Raw genomic sequence first — 11,947 nt, forward strand, 5'->3', positions numbered from 1 at the left:
ATCGCAAATGATATTCCTGCTTTGTACTCAACATTCAGAATCTATACGTAAACAGATAATCGTGTTACTTTAACGCGGCTCATTGAAAGTAATTCGGCTAATATGTAAATCTTTATTAAAAAAAATCTTGATAAGTAATCAAAACACCCGCTGAATGTCGTTTTAATGGGCAGGTGCTACCATCGTACGATGAAGGCCCGAACTGAACGGGTTTTACAGGTTTAGAAAGGCAAACGTGCGGTGAGCGGACATAGTGGGCGCCATAGTCAGCGGAACTATCTGCAAAGAAGATCACAGTGTGACGTAAACGACGATCTAAACAAGTATCAGCTGTGTAGCAGTCATTGTTCGTATCCGTTTTGGCAGACGTACAAGAATTCTGTTTTTCTTCGTTTTCTGATCGTCGGGCATTAAAGTCCGACAGAATAAACGGTACACGCGTTAATCGGGAAGACAAGTGGCGAAAAAAAAGGGGGGAGGCTACGAGTTTTCCGTAGAACGCAACCGTGGCTGCGTGCGTGCTCCAGCCCCAGCCCCACCAACGATCTTAGGGACAATAATCGTGTGAAAAACGGGGCGGTACGCGCATAAGCCTGGCCTCGAGCGGCGAGTCGGACGACGGTGGACTCGCTCCGCCACCGCGCAAAAGGTCCCGTAGTTCTCTCCCGACTACCCTACGACCAGCGGACGAGCACCACACCGATCCCGAGATGGAAAACTATCGGTAACGCAACCAGGTCCCTCAGACGTCGTCACCACCGCGTAGTCAACACACGAAGGGGCTTACCCCCTTCGTAATGACGCTTCCACATATATAATCTTCCTTTCAGAATCTCAAGACGTGCCGACGTCGGATTCCTAATCATTTGTGCTATCTCTCAGACAGTTTTCTTGTTTTTGATATTGCAATGCACTCCCATTCAATAGTAGATCATCCGTGTAAAGGCATAGTGTTTTATGTATTTTTTGAATCATACAAGAGTTACAACCCTTATGTCAAGATAAAAACATACCGATTAATACTGTGTGTATGTGTTAGTATCACAAGTAGTTATCGCTCTCGCAGGTAACATTTTCTATGTGTGTGCATAACAGTGTAATGCAACAGCAGACCTCAAATGGTGGCATTTCCTCCGGACTACAGCAGAATGGGAGTACCGCTGATTCCGGTGGCCCTCATGCGAATGGCAACATAATACCGGAATCGGACAGTGACATCAATGGTGTGAACGGGGAAACGAATCAGAATATGGGACCTCCAAAAATAATGGACAAAACTAATCAAGACATTGTGAGACTCATTGGGCAACATTTGAAGACAGTTGGACTTGAGTATGTAATTTCTCTGGTTTGACCCTCACATCTATAGGATTTACAGCAAAGAGAATTTTTTCTTTTAAAAACCTTGGTGTTCAATGCACGCTTCGTGAATAAACCATTACTGTGCCACATTTAATGCAACACTTGTGTTTTGACGATAATATTCTTATTCTTACAAGAGATCTTAAGTGTTCCTTTGTTTCTTGAGTGTTCTTTGTATATACGCATTTATCAGAACTATTGTATTGCAACCTATCTGGACTGCATACTGTGTGGTGGGAGAAAGCTAATTATAGAACCCTGAAATATAGTCACTAGTATCTTCAAGTTATACTTGCTTTATAATGGTGTAGGCAATATAAAAAAGCACTATATGCATGATTACAAATATAAATTGTATTAACAAGAAAGCACAATGGTATATTATATTCAGCTTGATCTTCAATAACATTACTAAGATTTTGTACTGCTCTCTTAACAAGTTTGTTGGTTACCTGTATTGAAGAGGATTATATTTCTTATTAGAAATAGATAGCAAATATATTTTTCATTATTCTGAAAGATATTTAATTATTTATAATTGATACAATAAAATGTCAATTTCAGTCGTACAGCAGATCTTCTTATGCAAGAGTCAGGATGCAGGCTGGATCATCCAGCAGCTGCAAAATTTAGACAGCATGTCATGGATGGGGACTGGACAAAGGCAGAGCATGACCTTAATGAATTGAAATCATTTTTAAATGGTGCAAGTCAGAGTCTAGTGGTAAAGATCTTTATAATAAAATTTTATAAGTAATATTAAACATGTGCTATAGTAAACATATATATTTATTACATTAATACTCATCAATTACAGGAAATGAAGTTTTTATTACTAGAACAGAAGTACTTGGAATACCTGGAAGAAGGATTGGTCCTGGAAGCATTGCAAGTTTTACGCAACGAACTTACACCCTTAGGTCACAACACAGGTCGTGTCCACCAATTATCTGCATTTATGATGTGCAGTGGACGCGATGAATTACAGGTACTGCCACATGTTTCATTAAAAATGTTATATTCCAGGAAGACATACAGTGTAACATGTGTTATGTATTTTATTAAAGTAGTATTCAACTACTAATGAGCTTTCAAAAAAATTAAATTTTGTATACGCATAAAAATATTCTGAAACTAACTTGCTACTGAAAATTTGATCACTAGCAAATAGACACTTGTTAACAGACACGTGCGGGCTGGGATGGCAAAGGTGCAACATCAAGGGCTGCCTTAATGGATAGACTACAGAAATACCTACCACCTTCCATTATGTTACCACCGCGTCGTCTTCATTCTCTACTGTGCCAAGCTGTAGAGATGCAAAACCAACAGTGCACATACCATGTAACACAAACTCAGGTACTATTTACTTAATAAGTTTTACTATATTTTAATAGAAAAATTCAATTTTCATTTTAATCCAATTTTATGCAACATAAAACGATTCAATTATTTTAAGATAAATTTAGATGTATTACTTATGAGTTTTCTATGAATATTAAGTACAAAATATGATTCAGTGGACTCCTTCTGCGTGTAATCTTTCTTTTCCATACTAATGCAAATATAATTAATTTCTATTGCAAATTAGTCGAGTTTAGAGAATGTGTCACTGCTCGTGGACCACAGCTGCAGCAAAGAACAGTTTCCGTGCCATACGATACAGGTGCTCAATAATCATTGTGACGAAGTGTGGTATTGTAAATTTTCACCAGATGGTCTTAAGTTAGCCACAGGTTCCAAGGATATGACTGTAATCATTTGGGATGTTGATCCTGTAAGTAAATCGTCGCAGATAATACAGTAGTAATTTGTGCCCCTAATCGAACTAATGATTTTCTCATATAAAAATAGGAAACATTAAGAGTAACTTATAGGAAAACACTAGAAGGTCATACTTATGGTGTGGCACTTATTGCTTGGAGTCCTGACAGTAGTCTTCTAATTGCCTGTGGACCTGAAGATTGTCCAGAACTTTGGCTTTGGAGTATTGATCCACCTCATTATGAATTACGCGCAACAGTTACCCAGAGTACTGACGATTCGCTTACGGCTTGCGCCTGGTACCCTGATTCACGTAAATTTGTCGCTGGAGGACTTCGTGGACAATTCTATCAATTTGTAACATATCAAAAAATTTATTATATAAGAAACATTAGCTGTGCAACGAGAACAATTTTAAACATTCAACATATAAATATAATATTTTAGGATTTAGAAGGGAACGTGTCAGAATCTTGGGAAGGAGTTAGAGTAAAATGTTTATGGTGCAAAAGTGATGGTAAAACTGTTCTAGCTGCTGATTCGCATCACCGAATTAGGGGATATAATTTTGACGATTTATGTGACTTTACAATGTAAGATTATAAATATTTTTTACTAGTAAGCTGTCGAATCTAATTGATGGGATATTCATAAAAATATAAACTTAATATTACAGATTACAAGAAGACCATCCGGTGATGTCATTTAGTGTAAATAAAACGGACCGACTTGCACTTCTAAATGTGGCTAATCAGGGTGTACATCTGTGGGATCTACAGGATAGCTGCTTAGTAAGACGTTTCCAGGGTGTTACACAAGGACACTTTACAATTCATAGTTGTTTTGGTGGTGTAAATCAAGATTTCATTGCATCTGGTAGTGAAGGTACATTAAATTACTTAAACTGAATTGCGTATTATTGGTTCAATCATAAAGTAAGATATACTTTTTGCTTGCATCACAGATACTAAAGTGTATGTGTGGCATATCAAGAGAGAACTACCAATAGCAACATTAACAGGGCATAGTAGGACAGTAAATTGTGTTTCATGGAATCCAGTATACCATCAAATGATGGCTTCTGTCTCAGACGACTGTACAGTGAGAATATGGGGCCCCAGGTCATCGTCTCCCGAAAAAACTGAAACTGACAAGACTGGTAATTTTACTACAATTAATATTTTATTATTGCAAATCTTCATGTATTATAATTATAACTATTTATTACAATAACACTTTTAAGTATAAGTAATTGTGGAAGAAATAACCGTAATCATGTTTAATTATAAAAGTATAAATTAATAGTAAGACTGTTGTTGGACTGATCTAAATAAATTCTTTTTAAATTTTAGTACCATTGGAGAGCAACTCCTCAAATGATAGTGGATGGCATGAAATGGTATCGTAGCGAACTACAGTGCAGCAGTGTGCCCATGATTTCATGGTGTTCAAAAGACTGTCATATTGATCGTCACATTGACTCTTTCCTGCCCCTAGCAGCTATCTCTTTATGCCTCGTTACTGTAAGTCTGGGTAAATGACTGTACAAGAGTAAATGAGGGATATGTTAGCATTAACTGCTAACTGATTAAAAAATAACTAACAATCGGACGTTACTGGAAAACCCGTTTCTTTCTTATTAACGGATTTTATATGAAATCGTACAATCCGTTTGCCTGTTAAAATTGATTGAAAGCAAAGAGCAGCATAATAATGTCGACTAGTATAGGTTACGGCAGAATAGAAATTCAAAAAATTCCGTCTTAGCATTAATGTAAAGAGAAACAAATTAATGTGCATTAATAAGAACATTACGAAAGGCAAAATTTGTGGTTTTGCGAACTTATAATAGAAAATTTTGTTTTGGCAGAAATTATGTCGAATTTAATCTTTCTAAAAATAAAACGTTGTAAATAACTGTTTCATGCTTGATGGATTTCTGAAATTATTTTTTTTTAATTGTCAATAAAGGTGATACTGTTCTCATTTTTCATCACGTATATAACTGCCATCGTACAATGATATGTGTGTTTCAAATTACATGCTGATGTCTTGAGTAAGTCTGTATGAAAGAAAATTTAGTTTGAGTAGAATAATTTGCAATGAGAGACAACCGAGGTAAATTGTGAACTTTGCAATATTTGAAGTGTTTCATAGGACGTGCAAGTTGATTCAAGATTTCATCAGAGAATTAAAAAGCTTGACGATTTTATTCTGGAAAGAATTAAACTGACTTCGTAAGTTACGCATGGATACTGTAATTAGTACCTTTATTGAATACTGTGATTTCATATTGAGAAACATGCACTGGGTGTCAAAAGTTTATAAATATTACATTTGCCTTAAAATTACCAGCTTGTTAAAATTTTAAAATAGTATTGGTAGACTGTATCAATTTTTAATATTTATTTTACAGCATTGGTTATTTGATATGAATCAAATATCTTGTATTGAATATACAACTTTTTTTATTACTAGTGTTATTGAGTCTCATTATTAACAAGTGATAAAAATTGTCATTCATGACATAACGGTGTCTAGAAATCATAAATCAAAAATAAGCATATAATTCTGTGAATAGTTCACAATTTAAACATACATAAAATTGCAGCATTTTTTTTAAGCTGTACGTATTACATATATGTGTATGTGATATGTACATTATATTTCCGTTATGATCATATAAAATTATTGCAATCAGTAGTATGCCACTTTTTTTTTAATGCGTTACTGAACAGGTATTACAAAAAATGCATTGACATACGAGATACGAGTACATATAATAACGTAACAGGTTGTATTCTTTGTTATCGAAAAATGTTCATCCTAAAGTATGATTATCAGTAATGGAATAAAAATAACGAAATGTTACGTTTTTTTGTGCCTGGTAATGAACAGTTAAAAAACAAAACTAGAGGTCCCACAATATATCTGAAGCTGTAGGGTATATGTGTACAAATACTTTCAGAACGAATAATACTATAAATACATTTACATAAAAAGAAAATGTCTGTAGTTTATGCCCCTGAAATTATAGTGAGAGAACATGATGTCAATCACTATTATCATTTGCATTTACCTCTGGTGCCTTAGCACTTTATAATCTAAAAGTATCCAGCATTTTCTCATAATTTGAATTCACATTCAATTTATAACTTTATGTAGTTTGCAATACAATAAACAAAAAGTAATAAATTCTTTTTAAAAAATTAGTTAAATGGCATTCGATTTTAACATGCATCTTCATTATCAACTTTTCAGTAATACTTTTTGTTTCAATCATTCATAATATTGACAACTGGATAATTAATTGTCTCTTAATTAAGTACTATTGTATTTGTTGGTGAGACATAGAAAAGCAATAAGGAAAATTCTTAGAAGTCTTCTTTTCTATAAGACTAAAATAATACAATAACTTGAGATACAAAGTATGCCATGTTTAACAAAATAAATATAGAAATTTGCATAAAATATTAATCATTTAAATTATTTTATGTAAATAAGGGGCGGAGATGTTTACATATAAATCTGCAAATTAAAGGAAAGTAATTTTATATTTAATTTATAACAAAAAAAGTATAAAATAAAGAATTCAGGTGAAACATCTAATTTTTAAACAGTATTATATTATGTTAAATCATAATAATAAATGATTTTTAAATAATTTTGGACCAGATTTATCAATGTTTTAAAGAGTATATTGGGCAGTAATAATACTTAGGCATAAAAGAATGATATATCGTCACCTAACAACTTGAGTTTTCACAGTGCAATTGAAATGTCTATTAGAACAAGAGATATAATTACATTATAATATGATTCATCTTTATCGGAACACGAAGAAAGTGATAAAACTTGTTTAAGAATTTTTATGTATATTATTATTATTATTCTATATTACTTTCTTAATTTGTTAGGTTTTACATTATTATTTCATATGTACATAAAATGATAAATATATGGTTTTACGAAAACAACTGCCGTTTGTTATGATAGCAATGTGTGTTTGTTCTTAAAATATCTACTTTAGATATTTCATATTAAAACTGTGTAACGTTAGATACTAGTGGTATCGTCTTAAGACCAATAATGCATGAGCCAATCGCTTGTGTTACTCATAATTTATCGAGAAATATTTGAAATAAATTATAAGGAGTCAGCCAAATGCGTAAATAAGTAGTTACGTTTATGTATAGTACATGTAATAATGGACATTTCCTATTTTTCATAAATGAGAATATATTTCGTAACTTTTTAAAATATAGCCTACGTTATTTAACAAGTTATTTCAGTAAGGCACCGCTTGTATTATTACAAATTAAAATATTGTAATAAATTTAATGATAGATCGATGTAATGATTGGAAATTAAATCGTATTAAAATTCAACAAAATTTTGATACAAAATTCATATTTCACTTTGAACGTTTAATGTATTACATAGGGATAACAGTCATTTCTTGTACAAATCACTAAAAAGATCATCTTAATGGTTATTTTTTTATTGCTGTGTGATGTAATGAAATACTAATTGCAGATGCAGTCTTAATATTGCTTTGAAAACGTGCTCCCTACTTGTATATTTGATCTATGCTTACTTATGTATGAAAGGCTGTATAATAAATATTCTTCTACAATCTGTAACTTAGACTGTTTCCATAGGTACAAAGACTGCACTTTTTCCAAGATATGTACACTATTAACTTAGTATTACAGTTGGATACACAGAACGTTACACTATAAAATTCCTTGTGATACATTATTTCTGTACCATTGCTTTCAACACTCTTAGCGTTTCCGTAATATGCGAGACAAATATTAAACTACATGTTACACAATAGTGAACTATAAAATATTGTATATACTAATATTTCATTACAATAAACTGAAAGAAAAAAAAGTTTAACCGGAGCTCAACAAATTATTTACTTCACATGCTATTCATACTCAACATTCATTGGTTTTTTTAATTACACACTACCGACTATAAATAATTCAGAAACAAACATGAAACATCCAAAGGTATACAATAAGATTTTCACGTTGACCTTAAAAAATGATGTTACATAGCAATAGTTAAGACCTAAAAGTTCAAGACCTCCTTTTTTTAAATTTCCCGCCGTTCGTATCGAAAGGATATATCGAACGAGTTTGGTGCTCCGTTCGAGAGTTTTGCACAACGTGAGTGAGCCGGGTAAGATTGTGCTATCCCTACCCATCGCACTTGATCTCGATGTCTCGAGACGCACATCATTCTTTACGGTATTGATGATTTCCATTTTAGGAAATCTTGTTATTGAGTAGTATGCTTTACAAGCTACCGAAATCGAATTCCTTCTTCATTATCAAAAACAGCTTGAAGGCAGTTGCAATCTTTGAATTGTTACTGGTGGGTGCATCGTACTGTGCCTGGCGCTGTATGAATAGGTCTCAAAGTAAGTCGCATATCATCTTTCGCGATTCCTCTACGTTTTTAGGTTATTTCTGTTCACAGTTTATGTTAGTGTGTTATAAGTCATAGTTTAATAGCAACACGTGTAAGTATGCGTTAATTATCATACTAAGAAACACAACAACACGATGAACAGTTGTAATCATTCACGTTAAACAAAGTTTCTATAACCCTTGTTCCAATCAATTTAAATGTGTATCATCGTTAGATTGCAGGTATCGTATGCACAAAAAATTTCCGTTCATATTAGAAGCATATTATACGACCTGTGAAAAATTCTCTGGAGACAATAAAACAAGATTGTATGATCTGTCTACATGGGAACAGCTACGAAATGAACAGTAGATCTTCATGGAGTTCGTGAGACATTCAGTGTTTTTAATAGGAAACAGGGATTTTAAATATTCTTCCCTAGGGCCTCATTCTTTTAGTGAACAAATTGTACAACAGGTATGTACACATGTTAGCATAGATGTTATGGAAAATTATAGTATTTCTGCCCCCTTTGACATTTAACTTTGCCATTCATTTACATAATAATAACAGTCAACAATGCTTCAGAAAGACTTTGGTTTATACAGTGCTTTGTATCTGACTTTCAAAGTTTCTCACAATTAAGAAGCTTTATATTTCATTGACATATCCTTGCCTGGGCCACTAACTTATATTCAGCCAAGAACATGGAAACAAGTTATAGCTAAATTGTAGTCTCTCTATTTATTATTACCTACATTGTTCTACAATCTACTTGTACATATTGATCTAGTTGTATTAATAGTAATAGTCTTGTATCTTCATAATGTATTTACTTGTATCTTTTCAGTTCTTGCATGGAAAATCTACAAATATAGAAGAGCCAGAAAATCATTGTTATGTATTAAAACACAATACATCTGAATATAAATCTATGTTGGTGGCAAGTAATCAATGTTTTAAACCAAACAACACAAGAGGCACAAGTTCTGTTGCAAAATAACATTCGGACTGCAACATGGATTCTCCTGCTCTCATAGAAGGAAATTTACCGGATCGTATTAACAGAAGAGATCGTGAAAGGAAAAACGTCATTGAAAGGCGGAAAGAGGAACGGCAATCATTGGCCGTCGAATCCGAGCAAAGTAGTTATTTTAAAGACACGTTTTATTCGTCATGCAAGAAGATCAAAGAAATGTTAGATGACGCACCAAGTGCGTCTACGTCGGCTCTTCCTGGACTATTTGACAAAGTGAACAAGGAAATTCAAACATTGAAAAATTATTTGTCGCAATCAAAAATGTTTTTAAAAGTTTACGATATTCGAAGAGCACAAGAGAATTTACAGTTACTAGAAAACGAAGCCTCCGACCTGGAACTGAAGTTACTACCTAAGAAAAAATTCGGTTTCAAAAATCGACGGGTTGTCAAAAAGACCTCCGATAAGGCGCACGACGTGACGGATGGTTTAAAGGACTTGAAAATATCGGAAGGAATTGTAAATGGTTCCTCGAAGCAAAATCACAAATTGTCGAGCAAATACGGCGATAGTGCATGTATGATACTAGGAAAAGTTGATGAACAACTAGTCTTGGATGCTGAGAATGTGAACAAGAATGATATATTGCTTTCCGATCTAGTTCGTTGTACAGTACGAATCTATGGCACACCTAGTACTTTGCATATGGTAAACTTGAAGCAGTGTACCGTATTGGTCGGGCCAGTAACATCGTCTGTATTCGCCCATGATTGTAGTGAATGTGCATTCGCTTTTGCGTGTCAACAACTTCGATTACACTCTTCGACGGATTGTACTATTTATTTACATGTTACGAGTAGATCGATCATAGAGGATTGTACAAATATACGTGTAGCGCCTTATAATTGGTCCTATGAGGATCAAGCGAATCACTTCAATCTAGCGGGTCTCGATCCGAAAATAAACAATTGGAATTGCATCGATGATTTTAATTGGTTGTCTAATGAAATGCATTCGCCGAATTGGAGTATTCTTGAGCCTGAATTACGTATAAAATGTTGGGATTAGTAGACACACAGAAAATCACTTGAAACTGAAATATGAAATTCTGTTTTTTGAAAACACCATTTTTTTTTTAAAGTTAGATACTTATTTTGTTATGTAAATTATTTATGTGCATACTTCGCTTTTTCACAGAAATTACACTATGTAAGTGTTTTATATACTTACGAAATATTTAATAAAATTGCTGTTTACGAATCATGTACATGAAACATATTTTTACAATTTGTGCATTACACCCTATAGGAAATAAATGACAGTATTGCAAACTTATTCTTTCCCCGAGCAAAATGTACATCGCAATTACCAAGATTACGTTTTAATGTTTTTGCAAAAGGTAAAAAAAAAGAGAGAAGTTCCCCCGTAAAGAGCCCTGTTTAGTTGAAACTGTTCTTCAATCCTCCACCCTAGGAGAGAGGAGATAAACTTATTCAACACATTACTTTTCTTGGACCAACACGCTCTCGCACAACTCGAAGATCAACCTTAAAAGGCATCCTTTCCATGTTCGAGAAGACTGCAGAGGCTAGCAGCGTTTACGCTACGGCACTTTCTGCCCGTGGTCCAGGGACTTTCCTCAGAGCAAATGGATAGTCACTAAGGACTTCGATTGTGGCTCCGTGGTGTTGCTCGGGGGAACTTCTCTCCATACTTACGTTCTTTGAAGCGGCTTATATACAAATCATAACGACACCGAGCACTAGCGAGAAAGGTCACAGTAGCGCTCAACCACAGTATTTCTCAATTTCATCATTCGTACCGTAATGGTAAAATATATTTATATATAATTAGACTGCAAAAGACTTTGCTAAAGTTCAATGAAGTATACCTCGAGTATAGAAAGTATATTGCTTTCATTTTTAGAACAACATAAAACAATTTAAGTTGAATATAATCCATCTAACTTTTAAAAGTTTAAACGATTTGCCTAACAACTAAGATAAATAACTGAAGGAAGTAAGACAATTGACGTTTAAGATTATAACACTTTCATTTTATTTTCGAATATGAATAATATTCACATCAAAATCGAACTTTGTTAAAGTAAAAATCTAATACTATCTGAGGATTACGTACCGGAATACTTCGATTCAACGAACGTTCATTTAGGGAAACTGCGTGAGTAAAATGTCACTCGATTAGTACCAAAATCATTATAAAAGAAGTGAGAAATTACACGTTGCGAATAGTTCTTATCACGCACGATAAAATTCGTTACAAAAATAGTCCGTATATATATATTTTTTCGGTTGATCTACTGCGCTTTAAAAACGTATCCAGAGCATAACAGGGATAAAATTTCCTTGTACCCGTCTAAATATAAAACATTTCAAATTTCATGTCAAATTCGTATTG

At 33.7% G+C, this 11,947-nt stretch overlaps 2 protein-coding genes across 2 annotated transcripts; both read left to right on the top strand.

The window, feature by feature from the left end:
• Positions 1 to 278: 278 nt before the first annotated feature.
• Positions 279 to 4,722, top strand: LOC107188241 (WD repeat-containing protein 26). The gene is made up of 11 exons (XM_015576503.1): positions 279 to 724; positions 1,096 to 1,332; positions 1,927 to 2,086; positions 2,180 to 2,350; positions 2,548 to 2,721; positions 2,954 to 3,139; positions 3,217 to 3,483; positions 3,574 to 3,719; positions 3,803 to 4,011; positions 4,091 to 4,285; positions 4,479 to 4,722. Exons 1-11 carry the CDS (start codon positions 711 to 713, stop codon positions 4,532 to 4,534), a joined length of 1,815 nt encoding a protein of 604 aa, XP_015431989.1. The 5' UTR covers positions 279 to 710; the 3' UTR covers positions 4,535 to 4,722.
• A 3,761-nt stretch (positions 4,723 to 8,483) lies between these two features.
• On the top strand, positions 8,484 to 10,723 carry LOC107188296 (tubulin-specific chaperone C). Its single transcript, XM_015576568.1, has 3 exons — positions 8,484 to 8,560; positions 8,786 to 9,027; positions 9,401 to 10,723. The coding sequence occupies exon 3, from the start codon at positions 9,569 to 9,571 to the stop codon at positions 10,595 to 10,597; it is 1,029 nt and encodes a 342-aa protein (XP_015432054.1). The 5' UTR covers positions 8,484 to 8,560; positions 8,786 to 9,027; positions 9,401 to 9,568; the 3' UTR covers positions 10,598 to 10,723.
• Positions 10,724 to 11,947: the final 1,224 nt, after the last annotated feature.

The sequence above is a fragment of the Dufourea novaeangliae genome, unplaced genomic scaffold, assembly GCF_001272555.1.
Source record: "Dufourea novaeangliae isolate 0120121106 unplaced genomic scaffold, ASM127255v1 scaffold118, whole genome shotgun sequence".
In the NCBI taxonomy this organism is placed as follows: Eukaryota; Metazoa; Arthropoda; class Insecta; order Hymenoptera; family Halictidae; genus Dufourea; species Dufourea novaeangliae.